We start from the raw sequence: 24,759 nt of genomic DNA, 5'->3' as shown, positions 1-24,759 counted from the left end.
AAGACGTAGCCGGGGAGGACTACGTTAGAAAATTAAGAAACAAGCTGGATTACATCCATGACAAGGTGCGCAATCAAAAGCATCAAGCAAGCAAGTGACCAAATGAAAATGCGCTACGATATCAAGGCTATTGAAGGCGGGTTCACCGCTGGAGATCTGGTGTGCCTACATAATCCACAAAAAAGGAAAGGTTTTTCTCCGAAACTGCAGAGACAGTGGGAGGGACCGTATGAAGTTATTAAGAGGATAAATGATGTAGTTTACAAGATAAGGAAGCTCCCCAGAGGAAAACCGAAGGTCGTCCATTTCAACCGATTAGCCCCGTGCCCCCGTACACGCAGGACGAAGAAGAAGTACGTCTTGTGGAAGTTCCGATGCAAGGTAGCAGCGATTACCAGAAGTTTATGGATTGCTATGGTGAGACACGCGTTGCACGGTTCGGCGTCACACAGGAAGTACGTCAAGACCTCTTTCACGTTTCTGAGGAATACTCTCTTGTTCATTGTGTAGCGAATGAACTTCGTATGAGCAAAGGAATAGCAAGAGTATTCAGAAACAAATTTGGACGTCAAAAAGAAATATGGGTACAACAGTCAAGAATCGGAAAAGCTTTGAAATTGAAGGCTGAAGGTCGGTTCATTTATTACCTAGTCACCACGGTCCTCGCAGTGGCAGAAATTCACGGAATCTGTTCTGTCCTGAATAGGAAATTCATGTTCTTATCTTATCTATAGATTTAGAACTAGTAAGCCCGTAGATTCGCCTTTTCGGTCTGATCCGCATTATCGGGCTGGTTCGCCTTTTCGGGATGATACACCTCAGCCGCGGCTCGGGCCTACGCCCACGCAAGAGAGAAAGATATTTTTTCCATCCCAACCTAGAAAAAACGGTTCTCGTAGCTCTCGGTGGGTCGGGGTACAATCATAGAAATCATAATATATATACTTACTCTAGAATACTAATCCAGTAGTAAGAAATGCGGCGAAAAATTGACGTTATGTCGTTAAAGCGAATGCGCGACATTAGTTTATTTCAACTCAAACGTTCTTCTTCTTCTTCTTCTTGTTAGTTCCTGTCCTCCTAAATGCGTTCCCCCATATTAAGCGGGCAAGAAACCATGGAACAGCCGGTAGGCTATGCTTCCAACCTCTACGTGGTAGGTACGATCAAACAGCCTGATTCCCAGGGGTGTAGGAGTCTAGAATGGCTCTATCTCAGGCTGCGAGGACGTTGCTATAATATAACAGTGACAAACTCAGTGTTAGGCTTCAAACATTGTATCTATGCTCATTCCCTTGGAGTAACACAAGTTAGCACACTTAGAGGAATGTGGATATGTCGGGAAAAGGAACTGGATTATATAAAGAGTGCTGAGACTACAACTAAACTAGCTCAAAATCAACACTGTCATCAAAGTCTAATACGCGAACAATGTAAAAATTCCAACAACAAGCTCATCACCTCGGGCCTAGTCGAGTAGAACACCTCACACAAATTAAGGGGAACTGTTATCCCCAGGGCAAGCAAACTCTGATATAAGTTGTCGCAATTGGAGGAATTATCGCCACAAGAGAAGAGAATGTGTGGCAAGTCACCCAACTCGCCACAGCTACATAGAGGGGAGTCGATGACACCAATCCTTGCCAAATGTGCTGGAGTCAGACAATGCCCCGACCTAATCCGGACAAATGTTGTGATATTCACCCTAGGGGTATTCAAAAACTTAAACCAGGTTTCCCTACGATATGAGGCAGGTCTCACCACCGAAGAGTACTGTCTGCCCTTGGTCATTCCAATCTCTCTAAACCTCTCTGTCCATTCATCCCAGAGTCGGCTTTTCAAAGCCGGCCATAGCTCTCTTGGATCCCCTCTCAGCTGGGATTGTCCCTGCAGTAATCTTCCTCGATTTGCCAGTAAATCCGCTGTATCGTTATGTGCTATATATGAGTGGCTAGGTATCCACATCAGAGCAATCCTCAGCCCCAAAGATCTTGCCCTCCCCAGCAAAATTAGAGTATTCGCCTTATGTCAGTCGAATTGTTTATATGGTATAAGTGAGAAATAAACATATTTCATTCGTTAAAAGAACATATTTTTCGATTCATACAGAACTACTTGTCGGTATTGAACACATGCATGGATGACTAATTGTGTTTATGCTTTGTTAGAAAATCAGTAGAATGATGTTGCAGGTTTCAATGAAGTAGGTATATCAGTATCTCGGAGGTAACGTGTTATAAGTCCAAATCTAAATTTGTCGATAGAGGTATTATTGATGAGCGAGTATTCATTGATTGTTTGTCCAAACCGTGAATTGGCTGAAGATTGGAGTGTTCTAGCGAATTCCATGGTAACAACTGGTGCTTACTAAATATTTGGAACTCGCAACAAAAATTCCAGAAAATCTAAACTTAATATCACCAATGCAATTCGATATTATCGCAGATTCCATTAGATGAACAGGTACCTATGCATTGATTGCATATTATAAACTCCGTGCAACCATTTTGAAATATCCTGATCTAGTGCAATACTTCTATATACCATCAATGGAATTCGCTATCAGTGGAACTCGATATAATTCAAGTTTTGAATTTTTTGTTTGCATTTATTATTTTTAATATGATAGACAAGTACACAAGTACATTTCAGAAAATGTGACTTAAAACTCCTTACCTCCGAGCAGATCGTGCAACAGTGAAAAATCAAATGACTGAAAGAAAACGCGTTGTTGTCCGACATACCTTCGTTACATGGATTCACAGAACAGACCCCTTGACTTACTTTATGCATGGATTGTCCCCTCTTTATGAGATTCGATCGACCGAATATTCAGAAACTCGGCAAAGTTCTACTAGAAAATAAACTAATGATGCGCATTCGTATTTAACGACCACTGTCAATTTTTCGCCGCATTTTTTACTACTCGATTAGCATTCTAGAGTAATAATATATAATATGATTTCTATTTCAATTATTACCCCCTCCACCTAAAAATGTTCGCCCTTTTACATCTTCTATAGGTACTTTGCGACTGTCGCCGAGACCCTAGGTGCCCAGATCTTCGAGATCCTTTTCCCTCGAAAAAAAGTTGTGGGACAAAAAATAAGAGTTTTTTCGCATCATAAATTCGAAATAACGATACCTGTAGCTCTTTTCTGGAATGAGAAATAGCCTTGTCCTTCCCGAAGGAGCGGGGGTGTAATCCCCTACCACACGAAATTTTTCAAACGAAACGAAAAGCAATATGGACATGTATGAATGGGGGCGATAAGACTCCCCAGTTAATAGATCTTTTTTTTCAATCATACGGTGGTATTCTGCTTTCATCTGTAAGCCAATCTGTAACTTTTCATAAGCTTACTGGAAGTTTATGCATTTCTGGACGTTTTTAGTGATCTGTAGCTTACAGGAATCCGTATCTATTCACGATAAGTATTACAAAAATAACACTGTAAAAAAGATAGTTACAGGAACATAACATTAACTTAAGATGTTTTTAGACATCTTAATCGTACGCTACAGATTTGTAACTTACAGATGAAAAGCAGAATACAACGATTAATTTGAAAAAGAGAAATCATCGCGTGATAAACGTTCATGCGTCGAAAAAATAAAAAATCCGCCATCTCTCCGAGGTAAAGAACAAATGCCCCTAAATGATTCCCATCGATGTAAAACACAAAACACCCCGCTCTGTGAGTGGTCTAAATTTTTTCTGATCATCGATCGACACATAGGTGACACTTATGATTTGCACACAGATAAACCAGAGATATATATATATATATATATATATACTTCATTCAACTTTATTTTAGCAGTCGGTTGGCCATGGAAATTTGACACATTTCACTCTGTATAGTACGAAAATGTGGGGTTATGAAGCTTGTCAAAACATTTTTGGGTTTTAAATCAACGCTATGTTGCCCGTTCTACGTAAAAGTTTCTGTTATTACGTATTTTATCACAATGTCGAATCTCTTCGGAAAATATGTGACGAACATAATTGAAGTTTATACAAACTGATTGAAGGCATACCGAATCCAGTTATTTGCATGGAAAATACAAGAGATCAGTATAATATCATAATATGCACTCGCTTGAGGAGAGTTAATGTTCGTTATCTTCTTTGGCTTACATCATTTGTAGATTTCAAAAATATTAACCCGAAGATGAAATGCATATGATGCAGTGGTTGGGAATGGGTATCTCCCGAAGGAATTAACAGATAATTATAAGAATGTTAAATTCTTCAACAAAAATCATCTTGCATCAATATAAGTAAAAGGAGTTGAAGGAAGTTTCAAGTTATTAAGATGCAACTTCACCGTTGAACAAAAATTTCACATGAATAAACAAGGAACAGGGCAACTTGCGCGTATTTGTGGCTATTCATCTTAATACATTGATGTAATTATAATAATTAGGTATTTATTAGTACCTTAAGACATTTACATTGTATAGGACAAGTCAAATGAAAAATAGAAAAATCCATTTTAGGGAACTTATTCTCCGATGACATTTATCGAAAATCCTGTAGTAAACTTTTCGCATTAATTCACTCAAAAATAAAATTCTCAAATACCACCACTTTTTTGGGTCTTCCAATAGAAGGAAATTCTTTGTCATACTCTTCATTCACAATCTTTCTGATTGTGGAAATATTCAGCTGAAATATAATTCTTTTAGATTCAGATGAAACATTATATAAATTCTCTTACATTGAATATGTTCGCTATCGTCTGACGTATTGTGGATTTTAGAATATCAGAGTATAACTATTTGAATGAGCGGACCTGAATTCTAAATAGCACTTCCTGAAACCCTGTCCCTTTTTTCAATCACTTTCGGTATTTTCGAATTTTCGTAATAAAAATTGATATTAGTTGTGGCAACGGCGTTATGACATTAACGACATTTCATGAGTGCCAACCTAACTTCGTTCTAGTTACAAAAACTTGAGAAAATTATTTCATGGCCAACCGACTGCTAAAATAAATTTGAATGAAGTATAGATATCTATATCTCTGAGATAAACTTGAGCGTCGCACATATATGACACTTGTGCTTCGTCCCACAGATGACACTTGTGATTCAATAACTGATCTTTGATGGTTTTCCTTTCACAGCGAATGGAATAATGAAATTAAGAAACTCCACATCTTTCTTGCGCAATTTTCGGGGAACATCTAGAATGTTTTATCACCTCCTTCGGGGCTGCTGCCTCGTGGTTCGTCTCGGACTATGGAGGGTACCCTCCATACCTCGAACGTATCGCGGCTTTTCGAACGGATAGAAAAGATCGAAGTCTCTGTGGGCGGCACACAGCCGGCCACATACTTCGGTTTCGGTAAATCCTCTCAGTTATTTTTCAGTCGCTTCCGGATCTGTACCTCATGAAGAGGAAACATCTTTTACTGGCGGCCGCGGTTACTGTGTTGAATAAAAAATGCCAGAAAATTGCCTGTACAAATTGATGAAATCCATAATAAATTGTTTGCTTGCTGTGTTCTTAACCATGGTAGTTGAAGTTACTTTTTTTCACCACACACATATCGGTTTTTGGAGCTTTTGGAACGACGCGCGACGGTTCGAATCGCGGCGATACGAACGGATAAAAAAAAAAAAGTCTATGGCCGGCTTTAGGCAGGTATAATATAGTTCTTAGTAACTCTGCTTTGCATAAACTCAGCATAACTCCAATTATCTTTGCTTCCAGTATTTCGAAAATGGTTATTGATTTATGACATTAGACATTGTTCTCTGCTTTTTAGTCACAGAATCAATTTCTATAAAAAAAAACTGATAATTTATTGGCATGCCATTGTAGAAAACGAAGTTGAAAATATTTTAGATATCATTGTCATCCCCGATAACACAAGGAAAATAAATTTCATGAAAATATCTTTTGTATTTTTCTGTATATCTTTGGGTGATGTTTGAAAAGATTCACTACTCTCTTGTTTCACCCCACAAAACTTTTGCCAACTGCCAGTTTTCAATTTGATCGGATTTGTACTTTTAGAAGTATTGAAAAACTGCCAAGCACATGTTGGGCGACCAATTCATTACCTAGACATGGGTGACTGTTCTGATTATGAACAAGCGAGCAGAGGTCCTAACCTCACGTCAGATGCATTTCCCATCCAATTATAATAGAAAACGGATAACGAATAATTTTCCCCACAAAATCATCAGCGATTTCAATATGAGTCTTTCAAATATATGATTTTTGCACAAATGTTTCCAAGTGTTATGTTGAGGAACACCAGAAGTAATTGAAAACGAATGCTTTATTGAAATGAAACGACAATAAAACGAAATTCCAAATTACAGAATCTAAAACAATCATATTCATCTCAAAATTTATGGACTAGATACAATAATAAAAATATTTGTTGATTCATAAATATAATTTCATATCTTAGTTCGAGATTAGGTTGATTAAGTACTTCATTTTATAGATATTCCTCACCTATTATATTCTATGATGTGGAACACTGTAGATTCAGGTTACTTATGACACTGCATATATGCATTCATAGGATATCGAATTGCCAAAATCGTATGTTGCCGCAGGCCAGGAAAACTACTACACTAGCCGGTTCTAAGAAACACTTTGCCTGCCCTACAGTAACCAACGATTTTCGTTAGAGTGCCCTATTACAAATTTTCACGATGACATCATGACAGTTTCATGTGAAAAACATTTTCTTTTACCTTAATGCTAAAAAACATTCTTTCATTTTACATACATAAGAAAAGATAAGATAAAACAACTTTTTGAAGAATAACTTTGGAATGACAGATAAAAACCCATGATGAAAAATGCTATCCTACTGTGTTGAAGTCGGGTTCACATTAAAGTGATTGTTTCCTATATATGTTCATTCAACTTTATGAATTGTCGAATATAGGTACTTTTTTGAAATAATTCTAACTGAATTGCTTTTTAACGTAAGTAACATGTTCAAAAAATTGAACAAGTACCATGTCACTTTCATAAAATAAAACAATATATAACTAGATATAAAATATGCAAATAATTAAAACAAAAAACCTGTTACATCTCTGATACAGTACATAACATTACAATTTCACATCAAAAATTTTTTGCTAAACACTTGATTTTCATGGCTTACTAAATTGTGATTGAATTTATTCAATTGTTAATAAGAGAAATCTTCTGATGTGCAAATGTTATTCTCACTTGAGACATTACGACTAAAAAAAATCTAATCGCAGTGTATGTATATATACATATATTTCTTTGGATTTTCAAAAACTGTGTCAGATGAAATACCCGAAGGTAATAAAGAACCAATAAAAATGAAATGGAATTTTGAATATCCCTGTTTTTTTTTCGAATGCAGATGATATTGATAATCCTAATTAATTATTTGTGCAAATAAGCTTGGAATCTTGGAAATCAATAATATGTGCTTATTAATGCACAGATATAATATTATCGAAAGAATCAATACAATACAAGGTTTATGACCAAAGGAAGTTTCAGATAAAAAGATTTTAATGGTTTACATAATAAATTTTTACTGATACAACAAACAAATCAATTCAGTTCAAAATATTACTATTGAAAACAAAAACAGCTATGTACTGTCTGATTTTTGTATTTCAAAAATAACCATCATCTTACTTTTAGATTTCCATCATATATCTGATATCCTTCCGATATAAAGACAAAATTAAGTGACTAATATGTTGTATCCATATGCATTAATACATATTATATAGAAACCTCAGTAGTTTTACTATTCAATATCAAAATAAATATAATATTCAGAGATTCCGCATTTCCTCAGAAATATATTAAAGTTGATCTCCATTCTTATTTCCCAAATTTTTATCTGATAAGGGATCCAACTCTTCAAACAAACTTAGCCAGGACATCTGAGCGTCTTTTTTAGCACAGGCGTCCCTCTGCTTGAATTCGCCATTTAATGTTGATTTCTCCAAATTTTTGAGATCATCGTTAGTGAAATTGAAGCCTTCCATCATTAGATTTGAGGGCATGAAGAAGTCCTTTGAGAGTAGATCTGAAGTATTCTCATCTTCAGTCAGGTCGAGAAGTGATGGATCAGTATCAGCTTTATTCGCATTTATTTCCACAGGTCCGTTCGTAGGATTTTCTTGTAATGAAAAGTCATCACCAAGAAGGTTTGTAAGATCATTTCCTGCATCTTGAATCGTACTGAAAGTACATAGTTTATTGAAATTTTATTTTAATTGCATTTCTACATTTCAGCTTGGGAAATATCCCAGGAATTGTTTTAAAGCGTGAACCCAATTTTGTGTTATGCCTTAACTTTTAAACAAGATCTAGATAACAAAAATGAAGAAAGCACGGGCGTGATGTTAGCAGCTTTTTTGCGCTTGTTCATTTTCATTACCAGAGTGTTCGCCCATTCAATTATTCAACTCGCTCAATGTTGCTTAGCAGAGTACAACTGAATTAATAACTATGATCATGATTTCAGAGCAACGAAACTCTTCTCTTTAAACGAGAATGCCTCGGAATTGATGGACATTCATTAGTTAGATAGACATTCAGTAGACGCTTGGAAGTTATAACAATAACCCAGCGCTATCTGGCAAGTTAAGATCCAACTGAACACAATCCCAATGACCACCCAAAAATGATGCGATGCGGCATGTAACCAATCGTTCCATTTTTAAAATAACAATTATAGATTGATATGATAATTATTTGCAAAAGCAACTTGTATAAGTTTAAAACTGTAATGAACAATGAAATATCCAATTCTAACAAGAATCAAAGAAGAATACATAGAATTATATTAGTGGTGAAAGAAGTCATAAACAATAACATTTACGAAAGCTTCAAGATACATCTACATAAGCCTATTATGCGGCCTTCTAAACCCCCTGTCTTTAGAAGGCCGTGGCAAAGGCGATGTGTATGTGAATCATTGAACTCAATAAAGAAATTTTATTTATGCATTCACATACTTTTTAAATCTTATCACCACTAAAGCCAGGTTAAAGGCGGATCTTGTTTTCTTTGCAATCTGATTTGGCTCTTCAGGCGTTTTAAAGAGTTAGATTTCTAAAGCCTCGTCGATAGGCACTCAGCGGCTTAATTTGGATGCAGTTTTAAGGTGCATTATGATGTGTGCCGCACAAGAGCCAATATCAGAATAAAAAAAAACAAGAAGCGGGTAGATAGAAATTTGACCTGGATTAAATGGCGATAAGATAAAAAGTAGATCTACCTTCAAAGTTGATGGATAGATTTAATGCACTGGCTTCGACCCAAAGCTGACGCTTCATGAAAACTATTGTTAAAATTGAAAAACCAAACATATTCTCAGTTTCTCCATGTAAACAGACAACTCTAATTACGAAACTTGATACCAGGTAACAGTAGTGTAGAGCAATACGAATAAAAGAAATCTACCTATTCAAGTATGTTCTGAAATTTAGAAATCTACTAAAGAAATGTTGAGTTTTCGTCGGGGATTAACTTCCATATTCATTCTTTTGGGATACTTCCGATATCCTCGAACAGTAGTTCCGGTGTTCCCATACACATACCTCGTCGTCAAAAATGACACAGCAGAGTATACCCGGCGGGTTTGCGAATAAAACGCAACCGTTAACCACGGCGTACTATGTGCTGCAAAACGAACGATTTGACAATAGAGCAATGGTGCACCCAGAATATTATGGGCGGGAGGGTGCACACATAGATGCTTGCTTGATGAAAGTAGTCTTGGAAGCGTTTTTTAAGGTTTTACTTTTGGAAAATCAGTTAGCTTTTCGACTCTTCGGGTACGCCAATGCAATAGAGTTCATTGTCTTGGTCGCTCCGGTTCTGTTGTAATTCGAATATGGCCAGTAGCACCAGCAATATCCTAACTCGCCCTTTATATAGGGCGATTGGACTATTGAACACTAATTATAAATAATAACTAATTATAATTTTATGCTGAATATTTGCATGATGGGATTTTCGCCAATGAAATTCCTGCCCAAATTATTTTCAGACCTCTGCAACTTCCGGTTATACCGGCCTACTCCTTTCTTATTTCAGAGGGCACACCCCTCTATCTTTGCATCGTTAGGTGTAGTCCATTCAAGAATGATTGACATCACGGGTGGCTACGGAAAATTTAATTTAAGTTGGTAATAGCCCATGATGTTAAGATTTTGTTTAGCGGAATTCAGGTTGTTATTGTGAATAAACAGTGATCTGTTTATATGAATATATAAAATCAATAAATGCGGCTTTCACAATTCTCTCCAGAAGAACATTCACTTATCCCAGATATCTCAGATATCAAAAGGGTTAAGCTCTGTTGGAGCCCTTTCCCGGTTTTCGGGCTCATGGTGGTTGTCGGGTCCGGGCCGCTTCTCGGTCTCCTGATGTCGGTCGGGTCCTTCCTCCTCCCTTTATCCCTGGTGTTCATTGGGTTCCTGATCTCTCCGCATCTCTTGTCGAAGTAGATGGTATTCTCTTTCATATTCTGCATTTCCCAGGAACTTGCGTACAGTTTCCGCCGTCCCCAGCAGTACCGCTTTCTGCATGATTCTATAGATGGTTTCGTCCAATTCAAGTTTATTGAGAATGCTGAGTATTTTGACCGGAGCTAGGACAGGTGGTGAAGAACAAGACTAAGATAAACTAAATGACGACGTTTCGTCCGTATATTCGAACTTTTTCAAGGCTGTATAAACGCATAAAGATTTATCAGTGTAACACATAAAACAGTAAAAACAATAATAATGACTGCTAAAGCTGTAGAACTGTCCCTATCTCGGAATCTATCATCACAGTCATACTTGTGCTGTCTTATTCTCGTCTTCAACAGTTGTTTTGTTTGTCCCACGTAAGATTTATTACATTCCAAACATGGTATCTTTTAAACGATACTTGAACGGTTATTGTGGGGGGTTGAATCTTTTTTCGATGTGCCTATCTAATAGGTTGTTATTTGGAATCTCTATTCTCATCCTTATTCAGTAATATGTGGTCAGGTCAATAAATGATTATTATTATTATATGCACTAACCCAAGGAAATTTGAAGATAATTTTTTTATGTAGTGTTAAAACACTGTTTGCTGTTTGTACCTAAAATGTACAAGCTGTTTATGAGCTGATCATAAAGTTGGACAAATCGAAATCATCAAAACTCAATATTTTCAAATTACAACCTATATATCCTATTTTTTCAGTAGATTCTACTCAGAAAAAGGGGCTGTTACCTACATGAACCTTGCACCTATAATAAAATAAGGGAAAAGTGCCATTTCGTACTGCTTGAAACCACAGTTAAAATTAAAATTATAGAGTAAATTGAATTCTGCCATATCTCTATGTACCGTTTGCCAACGATGAAATAACCATGGTAAAGACATGCAGAATTACGTCTACCATTGCATATTATGAATTGATCAAACCAAATTTGATTAGTTTTGTAAAATAGATTTATAGATTTATTGATTTATTATTTAACACTGGAATACAAACGGGCATACGCCCAAGATTATATTCACATATTAACAATTATTTCAAACGGAAAAAACTTCCATCTTATTCAAACAAACAAAAACTTCCAAAATCTGAAATATGCACACAAGAAAATACAAAATAGAGGACTTCCCTACATGTTTGCCAACCTAAAAAAAGGTCTAAAAGGTCTACCATCAGGGAATGATTGCTTTCTAACGAAACCTACTTCATTCTTTCCGCAATGATCAAATATATTTATGAAATTCTATCGAGCTTTCTAGAGTTTACTGTTAAAAAGAAAAAAAGATTTTCATAACCTCGATTGCTGATTGGTTGAAATTTATGTTGGTATTACTACTTCTTGTGACAATTGACATGTTTCGTTGGCAAATGTCAAGAAGAAAAAAGTAATCTGTTAGGTTATGGGCAAAGTTTTGGTTATGTGCACAATCTTTGCTTGAACGCATTCTTGTTTTCTTGTATTTTGTAAGCTATACAGCAGACAATATTAATATTATATATATCAGTAAAAATGACATTTGCCAATGAAATATGTCGATTGTCACAAGAAGTAGTGATACCAACATAAATTTCAACCAATCAGCAATCGAGGTTATGAAAATCTTTTTTTCTTTTTAACAGTAAACTCTAGAAAGCTCGATAGAATTTCATAAATATATTTGATCATTGCGGAAAGAATGAAGTAGGTTTCGTTAGAAAGCAATCATTCCCTGATGGTAGACCTTTTAGACCCTTTTCTAGGTTGGCAAACATGTAGGGAAGTCCTCCATTATTATGAATTACAACTATCTTATCCCACAAAGAAGATGAACTATTATTTCCTATCAAAAAGATCAAAAGACTGAAGCAGTTTTCATTGTTTTTTTCAATCTAACCATCGAACCATGAAATTAATTCACGCTAGAACAAAGGGCATTATATGAGGTCATCATTCTATGAATTGACGAGTTTAGTGCCGAATTTGTGTTCGTGAGACAGCCATAAAACACCTCAAAAGAGCGCAAACTAACATTTGGAACTCTAAAAGAAATGAACTGGAACATCCCAGGGACCGAAAAATCTCCCCTTATAATTTCACATATGAATAAAATATCCGTTAAACTCCGACGATTAAATGAACACAGGATGTTAAATCTATGTCGAAAAGCCGTGTAGTCGTGGTTATCAATCCTAAAATTGTTTTTGTTAGCCAAATATCGCAAGAATCTATTTTGTACTCCCTCTAAGCGCAGCACGTAACAGTTGTATCTTGGGTACCACACAGTAGAGGCAAAGTCCAACCTACTGTGGACAAAAGAATAATAGAGCGACAGCAACGTCCTGTTCCAACTCCATACTACATATTTCGAATAATGAAACCCAGCATTCTATTGGAAGTATTGATGACTTTTTCAACTAAAATCTAAAATACGAGCATTTCTTGTGAATGACATCTTACAGCATTTATCAAAATTCAGAAAGAGGATAGCTCTCGTCGCAATGCTTTTGAAGCCTGATGAAGTCTTGCTGCAATTCAAAGCAATCCTTATATGTTTCCACTGTTTTGAAAAATTTCAAGTCATCTGCATACAGAACAGAATTTGAATAAAGAAATCATTTTTAATAGTATTTATATAAATAATAAAAAGCAGAAGACATAAATGATACGCCTGCAGTACACCTGACGTGTTTTTGAACAATTTTGATCTACAACCATTAAAGGAAATATACTGAGACCGATTCAGTAGGTATGATTCTACCCATGGAGGTAGGATCCTTAACCTCCATAATTCTACCCACCTCAGAAGACTGCCGCAAACATCCACCTCCGCAAGACGATAAAATAATATCGATTGGGCTATCTTATCAAATGCCTTACGGAAATCGGTGTAAACAGAGTCAACCTGCACGCGTGAGTCAAGACCTTCTTGCCTTGATATACATACTTATTTCAAGCGCTTGTTGGAAAATATTGTTTTTAAATCATGCGGAAAGTGAGTTCCCCGCAATCAATTGCTTGCCCGAACGGTGAGAAGCAATTTCGTACGGGAAAGTATGTTAGGAAAATAACTATTTTCTTATTTCAACTTTCTCTTTCATTACTCTGAAAATTCCCATTCCAGGTATATACATAGTTTATTTGGGTAACCTCTCCTCTTTTTTCAAGTAGAATCGAATGAAGCAATAAAAAATATTTAGTTGTTATTTGAATATCCTGAGTTTTGATCAATTCCCATACCTGTGGGACAAAACACACACACATCGTCATTTTGGACGTTCATCGCTTGCGATGGTGTCCATCTAGTCGTCTGCACACTCTAGGACACACTGGACACGGGAATAGGGTTCCTGTCTCGACGCGGCCGTTAAGATTCGGTAGCCTAGGTTTGATTTTGCGGTGGTGACGTAACACACACATCGCAGGAGCTTGTTACCAAGGAATTTTACTACAAGAATGTAGTAAACGATAGAAATACTTTGATATTGCCTTTTATGAATATCAGGTTGCTGCAGAATACAAATTGAGTAGTAAGCTATTTGTTTCATGGGATAAATACGCCAACATTTATACCATCCTATGATTTTTTCAAAACCCATAATTTAAGAGAAAGAGAGAATAGTACTACTCTGTGCACTGCAACTATTTAGTACATACTAAAAAATATTCTTCTCCATATTAGAATGGAGATAAAGGGTGTCTGAATTAAAATATACCACTATAATATGACAGTTACACTCTCACATAATTGTTTTCTCCAAACACTTCTTGACCATAATTATTTGTTTATATCTTTTGATGAAAATTGCACTTAATCGGTTTCGTCAGGAATGACCAAATCTATTCTGTCTGAAAGTGAAATACTTTTTCCATGTCTACTATTTGAAAAAGAGAAGGTAGTCATTTCTTACTGCTCACTATAACTTTCAAACTCTTAAGAAATATAAATGAAATTAATAGCATAGTTTGTGTGCAAAATTATTTCATGATGGACAATACTCAAATTGGCTTATAATGATACCTGTAGTCGTACCACAAATTCATGACAAGAGCACAATTCGACCTTATCTATAAGTCGAAAAGGTGAAAATTGGTACTACAGATGATAGGTCTGCGCTGTATTATGCATTTGTTGAAACAACAACTGTCAGGTGTAATTAGATTGCCGATTATGCCTTAGCAAATCTGTCATCTATAAGTTGTTGATAGAATGTCAATTGATTGTGGTACCACTGCTGGTATAATAATGAAAAGAGAAGCATGTGAAATTCATGGTCCCATCATGAATAGTTAAAAAAGAGCCTATTTTCAGTGCACAAGCAAATAACAAATAATGCTATCACAAAACTATAAGCAAATATGGAAATTCAGCTTCATTATACCTTGGTTTATCACGTTCTTCATCCTCTTTAGCTAGAGCTTCACTTTTATCTGTATATTCTGCATTGAAAAATGTTTCCTTATCTTTATCTTCATTTGGAATGGCCAATTCAGTGGTTACATGAAAATCATAAGGCTCAACCTTGTCTAAGTTCACACCAGCGGTATTTAAGACTTCTGTAGCCTTAGTAGAGAAGACTGATAAGGCATTTATGTATGGAATTAACGCATGAGAAAACATATTGCACCTAGCAGCAGCCAATAAATCCACTTTCTGAAGACATGCTAGAGTATACTTATCAAATTTATTTTTTGTCGACCTAACATATGACTGAGCTTTACGGAATTTGTTAACACCATGACCAGTGTCAGGATCAAGTTGTTGAGATACAGATTTCATCCAACTCAAGGCAGCTCTGTATTCAGTACGAGTTTTTTCCATCTCGTCTACTGTAACTTTAGTGTCTACAACAGCTCTTCCAGTAAATGTTTCTACTTCATGATGCAGCCTTAAGAGAGGAGGTCTTACAGTCAGTCTTTGATGTCCGATATAAGATAAAGATTTTCCTGCAGTTACCATAATTTTACTTGCACTATCGTTTTTCTCATTCTTTCCGCATTCTTTTAAATATCTTCCAAGAGTATGTTCCTCTTGAGCTAAATAACACAACCGTTCTTTGTATAATTCTATGAATCGTTGCAATTGTATACAACTATCATTTATGGATTTAAACAGTTCCAATTTTGCGTCCAATTCCGCATCTGAGGAAATAACACATTCATCTTCTTTTCTTCCCAATTTCCTTTGAACACTTTTTTTAGTTACCCAATATTGGTGCTGCATGATAAATCGAAAGGATATTTATAATGACGCCAGTCTGAATTTCAACGAATTGCCTAGCTAACGCAAAATTGAGAACATAAGGAAAAAAATTATTGAGGAATTATTGGGGATTGTTATTTGTGTGACGTAGATACTTTGACGGGAGGAAAATCTGAACTTGAACTACTCATTTGATTCTATCACAGAGTAACTCTATTTACTCAACAACAAAGTTGTTAACTCTTAGGATTAGAAAGATTTACGATAATTTGATTTTCCAAAGATGTAAGTGTTTTTGTGGAACTTTCTAAATTCTTTCCTCTCTGATTTCAGTATTGTAATACTTCAGTCAACGCTTTTTTTGTATTCAGAGGAACTACCCGTAGACGCAACTATAATCGATTTCAAGCGAATAACCAATGATAACTGCGGTTATTGCTGGTTTTGCCCTTGGTTATGTCCCTTCACAACTTCTAACCTCACTACAATAACCAGAAGTTTAACCCAGCTCTCGAGTATGGTTATCTCCGGTTATCTGCGGTCCAAAATGATGACGTTGAAGGGCTATTTCATGACGTCACGACATTATAACCAATAATAACCAAAAGCGCTTGAACGCAGTTGGTTATTGTTGGTTATCTTTGGTAATTACCAATGATGACCAGGTTATTCGCTTGAAATCGATTTATACCTATCATTAGTTCTAAAACAAGTGAAATAAAATAAACTTCAACCTCAAATATTCGAATTTTAAAATACTGAAATAGTCAAAATCTTAATGAAAATATTGAATTATGAATGAAATAGAAGACGTCATACTGAAAAACATATTTGCTGTAGTAGAATATATACCAAAACATAAAAGTATGTGGGAGGAATTCCAGCAAGATATTATTGTTCTTCTACAAATACTTCAAAATCAGAAAGAAGAACTCATACATACAGAAAGGTTACTCATTTCAAATTGAAGAAAAACCAGGAATTATTGTAACAAATTTTTTATTGCAGTGTTCGCAGTAATATTCTCAATACACAAAATTTTAAGGAACTTAAAGAAGCATTATTACAGGTCATTATAGAGGAAATTGATGAATCCTTAATTCGAATAAAAAATAAGATGTAAGTTGAGTTAATTTTATTTAATACAATATTTGTATTGCCCTAACCCTTTGTATTTTTCAGGAATCATCTGAAACACATCAATGATGACATGAAGAGTCATATTGAAAAATTAGAAAAATCTTCCTTGGAATTTGACTGGCATTCTACATCAAAAATTCTTGATGGAAATGAATATCAACCACCCCTTAGTGAATTACTACAACTTTGTTTGGAATACCGAACATTTATCTTGAAATATACCGATGAAATATTTCATACGTTCGATATGATTGATATAAGAAATGGAGAAACATTGAAAAAATTAGAAGACTCTGTTAAATTTGATGATCTTATAGTAAGAAAATTAATTGCAATTACACAATACCTAAAATAAGACTGTATATTGATGTGCCATCAGCGTCATTTGAAATTCCATCTTTTTTAGATATAACATCATAACGGTGTTATGGAAAAAGGGCGAATTAACCAAATCTGCACTTTTCAGGAGAGCATTTTTAAAGGTTCAGACCCACTGGAAAATTATAAGAAACTATTTGAAGTAGCTGTAATTTTGAAACTGAGCCGTTCAAGCACATTGTTTTCCATTTCCTAAGTTTCAAGATTTCTCTTCATGCCGTTAATTAATAATAAAATCGCCGAAAACCCCAAAAACGTGAAAATGGCGGATTCGCCCTTATTACATAACACCGTAGAATGAGGTTCTAAAGGTTCAAGCAAAATTTGAGTGACCTCTAACAAATAGTATATCATCTATGTAGAATATTATTGAAGAAATTCTCAACCAGTGTATTTACACCACAGAGCTCTCCTGAGATTTATAGTTTCGTATTTTCTGGAAGCTAGCTCTTACAGTTGTCGGTTCATAAATATTCATTTGCGTACAGAACTGACTGACTAAAAGGTTAGAGGGACCAATCATTTGATAAAATTTAATGTAAGGCTCAAAAAGGATAATACAGATATGCAGAAAAATCAGGGCCATTTTAAGATATTTGGTGCCCTTTGGTTAGCGAAAAAAGTCTGTCCTTACTAGGGATTGTTAGGAATATTATTTTGAATATTTGAATTATTGTATTGCTGACATTCAAAGGAACACACAGGTCTGTTGAAGTGTAATCTAGGGATATAAAATATCGCTTGAGAGGAAGAGAGAGGGAAGTTAAAGGCAAATTGCCTTTTTACGTATGATATTCAATATACCTCCATGTTCGTCCTGTAGACCCATATTCGTGAGAAACAATATACTAACTTTACCATCCATTTTCATTTTCAAGTGTCTCATACATGTGAAGGAAAATGAGGAAAGTGTTGTACAGTTGTCTAGTTTTCATAACTATGGCACCAGAAATGGGAGAACGTTATTTGTGCCTAAGCATAGAACAACTAGGTTTGAGAAGTCTCCTTCCTATCAATGCATTAAACTTTATAACCATCTGCCCCACAATATTCAATCTCTTGATTCCAGCAAATTCAAAAAAGCTGTTAAGAAGTTAATGTTAAATAGATGTTATTATGGTGTAAATGATTACCTCAATGATGTCATAGTCATAAGCTAATGTAATTTTTCTTTCTTTCTATATGACCTATCCTATACATTGATTTGTCTCAAAGGATCAATAAATTATTACTTTAGCCTTGCGGCTTTCACACTCCTCTCCACAGGAACATCCACTAATCCCCAACATCAAAAGGATTAATCTCTGTTGGAGCCCTTTCCAGGTTTTCGGGCTCGTGGTGGTGGTCGGGTCCGGGTCGCTCCTCGGCTCCCTGCTGTAGGTTGGATTCCTGCTCCACCCGCACTTCCTGTCGGAGCAGACGGTGTTCCTCTGCATTCCCCATGTACTTGCGTAAAGTTCTCGCCGTTCCGAGCAGTACCGCCTTCTGTATGACTTTATAAATATTTTCGTCCAACTGAAGTTTCCTTAAGTTCTCTAGTAGTTTCTTCGGTATCAGGCCTGTAGATGAAATGACAATAACGATGGTCTTGACATCTTTCAGCTTCCACTGTCTTCTGGTTTGTTCCTCGAGATCTCTGTATTTTGAAATTTTTTCAGTGTGCCTATCTAGAAGATTGTTATTATTTGGAATTGCCACGTGTCCTCATCCTTATTGAGCAATATGAGATCTGGTCTATTGTGGGTTATTTTCCGGTCTGTGAGAACCGTGTGATCCCAGTAGAGCTTGTGATGTTCATTTTCCAACACAGCATCCGGATGGTGTTTCAGACTTTTTAGACTTGGTGAAGAATCTTGGCAACAGCATCATGTCTATTTTTGTACTCCGTGCCCGCGAACTTCTGTCATCCCCCGGTGATGTGCTGGATAGTTTCATGTGTCACTGAGGCATCCTAGGCATCCTTGGCGATATATTTCATGTAATTTCTTGTTGGAATTACCTGATCCTGGATGGCGAGCATGAAGCCCTCTGTTTCAAGACATTATTATGACTTTAGCCTTGCGGCTTTCACACTCCTCTCCAGAGGAAAATTCACTTATCCCAGATATCTCAGATATCAAAAGGATTAAGCTCTGTTGGAGCCCTTTCCAGGTTTTCGGGCTCGTGGTGGTGGTCGGGTCCGGGTCGCTCCTCGCCTCCCTGCTGTAGGTTGGATTCCTGCTCCACCCGCACTTCCTGTCGGAGCAGACGGTGTTCCTCTGCATTCCCCATGTACTTGCGTACAGTTCTCGCCGTTCCGAGCAGTACCGCTTTCTGCATGACTCTATAGATATTTTCGTCCAACTGAAGTTTCCTCAAGTTTTCTAGTAGTTTCTTCGGTATCAGGCCTGTAGATGAAATGACAATAGGGATGGTCTTGATATCTTTCAGCTTCCACTGTCTTCTGGTTTGTTCCTCGAGATCTCTGTATTTTGAAATTTTTTCAGTGTGCCTATCTAGAAGATTGGTATTATTTGGAATTGCCACGTCTATGAATAGTGCTCTGTCCTCATCCTTATTGAGCAATATGAGGTCTGGTCTATTGTGGGTTATTTTTCGGTCTGTGAGAACCGTGCGATCCCAGTAGAGCTTGTGATGTTCGTTTTCCAGCACAGCATCCGGATGGTAATTGTAATAAGGCACCTTTTTCGAAGCTAGAAGTTGGTGTTTTAGTGCCAATTCTTGGTGAAGAATCTTGGCAACAGCATCATGTCTATTTTTGTACTCCGTGCCCGCGAACTTCTGACATCCGCCGGTGATGTGCTGGATAGTTTCATGTGTTGCACAGCCATAACGACAGCTATCGTCCGCCACTGAGGCATCCTTGGCGATGTACTTCATGTAATTTCTTGTTGGAATCACCTGATCCTGGATGGCGAGCATGAAGCCCTCTGTCTCAGGAAACAACCTTCCGGAAGTCAACCAGTAGTTCGACGCAGATATGTCGACGTAATCATGGTTGACATCGTTCTGGTGCCTCCCATGCAAAGGTTTGCCAATCAGTTTCTGCATTTTACTTTCTGCAGAGTGTTCGACGGTTTCCAAGTGATCCTGTTGTAGCTTTAATGGTGTAGAACTATCAGCAACACAAACTACTCGATGGAGTTCTGACGAAGCTGCCTTGCTGAAGAAATATTTTCGAAGTCCTTCAATTTCCTGGGACATACGGTTGGACAAATCAACAATTCCTCTACCCCCAAGATGTCGTGGCAGCTCTGTCCGTTCTATTGAGCTTTTGGGGTGATGTTTATTGTGTTTAGTCAGCATTATTATTATTATTATTATTATTATTGGAAATGTCTAATCCGAATACGAGAAATGTAAAAATACAACGATTAATGCATCGAAAGTCCTTTTTTTTCATAACTTCTTTAAACCCTTTGGCGTTCACCATCTTAATGAGGAGAGGATAATTATATGCCTTATTTTTGGTGAGAACTTAATTTATTTAATCAGACTGCAAAAACACGTCTGCTCGACTAGTTTCGGTGATGTGTTAACTTACCGAAACTAGTCGAGCAGACGTGTTTTTGCAGTCTGATTAAATAAATTAAGTTCTCACCAAAAATAAGTCATATAATTATCCTCTCCTCCCTTTTTTGTCCATTTGGATGTTAAAATCCTAAAGAAATAGATAAAATCTATTTATTTATTTAGCCTATGGTCTACTCGAACATATATGAAAAAAAAAGAAAGAAAGGAAAGTAAATACAGGTACACACAACACAACACTAGAATACACTTCACAATTACAATCACAGTCAATGAGTCGTATGCATAAAGAAGAGTATTTGCTTTTACTATAATACTATCTTTGTCAGTTGCTTATAAAATGTATAATTTCCTTTCAATAAACTGAAGTGAAAGCTTTTACTACTTCTTTATGCATATGGCCCATTGTCTCCACTATTACAGCTCCAGGCATAGCTGTTTGAGCCAGGAAATGGCCTCCGGTGTCGCGTGCAACAAGTCGTCGCCTGTTCCAGGAAAGGTTGTTAGCGGGCATTCATAGGCGATGTGACCCATTGTTTGGGAGGCAGCACCGCATTCACACTCTGGGCTGGAGCGCATTCCCCACTTATGGAGTGCCGATCCACTTCTGCCGTGACCAGTGCATACTCTATTTAGTCGAACCCAAAGCTTGCGGGGCAAGTAAAAACCATGAGGTGGTTCTTTAGAATTGAGTAAGGGGTGCCAGTTCGGTGAAACTTTGCCCTGCCAGTTCGACTGCCACTCCTCGTATCCGTCAAAGTTGTTAGTGATTAGCTGTTGTGCCGTTCTGACAGAGGAACTTCTGGATTTTAATCGTTTAAAGTGTATGAGATCCTGGTGGATTGGTAAGTCCGGGTTCGCGGTTATTTTTGTGTACTCTCGTACCAAGATCTGTTTTCTGCGGATTCTCGGTGGTTCTATGTGAGATAGCACTGGCAACCACTCGACTGGCGTAGATTTAATGGATCCTGTAATTATTCTCATCGTTTTATTCAGAACTGTGTCGATTTTACATACGTAGGGGCTGTTTATCCAAGCTAATGCGCAGTATTCGGCCGTTGGGAAGACAAGACTAAGTGCGGAAGTACGCAGGGTTGGAGCATCAGCTCCCCAGGTCGATCCAGCCAGCTTATATAGGATGTTATTACGGATCCTTAGTTTCGCTGCCAAGTTGGTCAGGTGTTTGTTGAACGACAGGGTACTATCCAGCGTGACACACAGGTATTTAGGGTTGTGATTATGGCGTAAAACAGTGCCATTTAGAGTGACTCTTAGGCTGGTAGATGCCAATCTATTGTTGAGATGGAAACAACAGGTCTCAATTTTCGCAGTGCTGGGTGTCAACCTCCACCTTCTAAAGTAGTCCGACAGAATGTCCAGGTCCGCTGACAAAGCAGCTTCTATGTTTCCCATGTTCGAGTGCTGTGTTGCCAGAGCCAAATCATCGGCATACATAAACTTACGGCTCGGTGTTTGTGGAAGGTCAGCTATGTATAGATTGAAAAGAAGTGGAGCCAGAACTGAGCCTTGAGGTAAGCCGTTATTAAGCAGCTTGGATCTGCTTTGTGTGTGTCCCCCTTTACAGTCTGAAGGCATCTATTGGAGAGCATGTTGTTCACTAGTGCTGTCAGCTTCCTACATTTTATGGTTCTCAGGAATTTATACATTAAAGCCCTCCCTCCAGACGGTATCATAGGTAGCTGTTAAGTCTATGAAGGCTACTCCTGTCTTGCTGCGTTCCTCAAAGCCTCTCTCAATATAGGTCAGAAGTGCAAGGACCTGATCTTCGCAGTTGCGACCAGGTCGGAAACCAGCTTGTCCAACGGGCAAGATGTCCAGGATTTGTGGGCTTATTCGGTGGTAGATTAGTCGCCCCAGTGATTTATATATAACGCTTAGATGGGCAATGGGCCGATAACTACCGGGAAAATCGGCAGGCTTTCCTGGCTTGAGAATAGCGATGATCATCGCATATTGCTGAAACGTTCATAATAAAAATGACATTTATATCTCATAACCTGATCTTCTCAAACCTAGTTGTTCTATGCTTAGGCTCAAATAACGTTCTCCCATTTCTGGTGCCATAGTTATGAAAACTATACTTCATTCAACTTTATTTTAGCAGTCGGTTGGCCATGGAAATTTGACACATTTCACTCTGTATAGAGTACTCTAATGATTTGTCAAAATCAGCTGACCCTTCATTACCGTGGGGCACACAAAGCTTTTTATTATCAGTGAAAAGATTCATTTCTTAGAAAGTTATAGTCTAATCACTCTAACCTAACGTAGGGAAGAACATTTTTTCAAAAACATGCACAAAACACAATACTCGACCAAAACAGCATGTGAATCAATGGAGGGAAAAGCTTGTGTGCCCCACGACAGCGAACGGTCAGCTGATTTTGACAAATCGTTAGAGTTCCCTATAGTACGAAAATGTGGGGTTATGAAGCTTGTCAAAACATTTTTGGGTTTTAAATCAACGCTATGTTGCCCGTTCTACGTAAAAGTTTCTGTTATTACGTATTTTATCACAATGTCGAATCTCTTCGGAAAATATCTGACGAACATAATTGAAGTTTATACAAACTGATTGAAGGCATACCAAATCCAGTTATTTGCATGGAAAATACAAGGGATCAGTATAATATTATAATATGCACTAGCTTGAGGAGAGTTAATGTTCGTTATGTTCTTTGGCTTACATCATTTGTAGATTTCAAAAATATTAACCCGAAGATGAAATGCATATGGTGCAGTGGTTGGCAATGGGTATCTCCCGAAGGAATTAACAGATAATTACAAGAATGTTAAATTTTTCAATAAAAATCATCTTGCATCAATATAAGTAAAAGGAGTTGAAGGAAGTTTCAAGTTAAGATGCAACTTCACAGTAGAACAAAAATTTCACATGAATAAACAGTAACAGGGCAACTTGCGCGTATTTGTGGCTATTCATCTTAATATATTGATGTAATTATAATATTTAGGTATTTATTAGTACCTTAAGACATTTACATTGTATAGGACAAGTCAAATGAAAAACAGAAAAATCCATTTTAGGGAACTCATTCTCCGATGACATTTATCGAAAATTCTGTAGTAAACTTTTCGCATAATTCACGCAGACATAAAATTCTCAAATGCCACAACTTTTTTGGGTCTCACAATAGAAGGAAATTCTTTGTCATACTCTTCATTCACAATCTTTCTGATTGTGGAAATATTCAGCTGAAATATAAGTCGTTTAGATTCAGATGAAACATTATATAAATTCTCCTTACCTTGAAGATGTTCGCTACCGTCTGACGTATTGTGGATTTTAGAATATCAGGGTATAACTATTTGAATGAGCGGACCTGAATTCTAAATAGCACTTCCTGAAACCCTGTCTCTTTTTTCAATCACTTTCGGCATTTTCGAATTTTCGTAATAAAAATTGATATTAGTTGTGGCAACGGCGTTATGACATTAACGACATTTCATGAGTGCCAACCTTACTCCGTTCTAGTTACAAAAACTTGAGAAAATTATTTCATGGCCAACCGACTGCTAAAATAAATTTGAATGAAGTATAGACAACTGTACAACACTTTCCTCATTTTCCTTCACATGTATGAGACACTTGAAAATGAAAATGGATGGTAAAGTTAGTATATTGTTTCCCACGAATATGGGTCTACAGGACGAACGTGGAGGTATATTGAATATCATACGTAAAATACGTTTCTGTATTGTGAAAGCTCTTCCAACGTCCGGACAGTTCCCCCGAGGTTTCCCCATAGTAGAATATTGTACGATAAGTGGCTATAGACCAAGCTGTAATAGTTGATTATGAGTGATTCAAGGGGAAGTGAGTTTCTCACCCTATTCATAACGTAGTAAGAACTGTTATTCTAATTTTTTGCATACAGAATCAATGTGCAAACCCCATTTTAAATTATTGTCGAGGTGAATACCAAGAAATTTAGTACCATTTTTAGATAGGATAATATTATTCAAATGGT

At 36.9% G+C, this 24,759-nt stretch overlaps 2 protein-coding genes across 2 annotated transcripts; one reads left to right on the top strand and one right to left on the bottom strand.

Annotated features, from left to right (window-relative positions):
- Positions 1-6,278: 6,278 nt before the first annotated feature.
- Positions 6,279-15,872, bottom strand: LOC123317009 (islet cell autoantigen 1). The gene is made up of 2 exons (XM_044903350.1): positions 14,880-15,872; positions 6,279-8,215 (listed from the first exon to the last, which is right to left on the bottom strand). The coding sequence occupies exons 1-2, from the start codon at positions 15,719-15,721 to the stop codon at positions 7,834-7,836; spliced, it is 1,224 nt and encodes a 407-aa protein (XP_044759285.1). The 5' UTR covers positions 15,722-15,872; the 3' UTR covers positions 6,279-7,833.
- Positions 15,873-16,401: 529 nt separating this feature from the next.
- LOC123315098 lies at positions 16,402-17,197 on the top strand. Its single transcript, XM_044900667.1, has 3 exons — positions 16,402-16,649; positions 16,709-16,819; positions 16,883-17,197. Exons 1-3 carry the CDS (start codon positions 16,495-16,497, stop codon positions 17,193-17,195), a joined length of 579 nt encoding a protein of 192 aa, XP_044756602.1. The 5' UTR covers positions 16,402-16,494; the 3' UTR covers positions 17,196-17,197.
- Positions 17,198-24,759: the final 7,562 nt, after the last annotated feature.

This window comes from Coccinella septempunctata, chromosome 1 (assembly GCF_907165205.1).
Source record: "Coccinella septempunctata chromosome 1, icCocSept1.1, whole genome shotgun sequence".
NCBI classification, from domain to species: domain Eukaryota; kingdom Metazoa; phylum Arthropoda; class Insecta; order Coleoptera; family Coccinellidae; genus Coccinella; species Coccinella septempunctata.
This window is presented reverse-complemented; position numbering and strand designations above follow the sequence as displayed.

What these genes read in the sequence shown, in the direction of transcription:
- LOC123315098 (XM_044900667.1), top strand. Translation starts at nt 16,495, where the DNA reads ATGAATGAAATAGAAGACGTCATACTGAAAAACATATTTGCTGTAGTA. An exon ending in GAACTCATACATACAGAAAG is followed by an intron (nt 16,650 to 16,708) that starts GTTACTCATTTC and finishes TTTTTATTGCAG; the next exon opens with TGTTCGCAGTAATATTCTCA. An exon ending in ATTCGAATAAAAAATAAGAT is followed by an intron (nt 16,820 to 16,882) that starts GTAAGTTGAGTT and finishes TGTATTTTTCAG; the next exon opens with GAATCATCTGAAACACATCA.
- LOC123317009 (XM_044903350.1), bottom strand. Translation starts at nt 15,721, where the DNA reads ATGCAGCACCAATATTGGGTAACTAAAAAAAGTGTTCAAAGGAAATTG. An exon ending in GAAGAACGTGATAAACCAAG is followed by an intron (nt 8,216 to 14,879) that starts GTATAATGAAGC and finishes ATGTACTTTCAG; the next exon opens with TACGATTCAAGATGCAGGAA.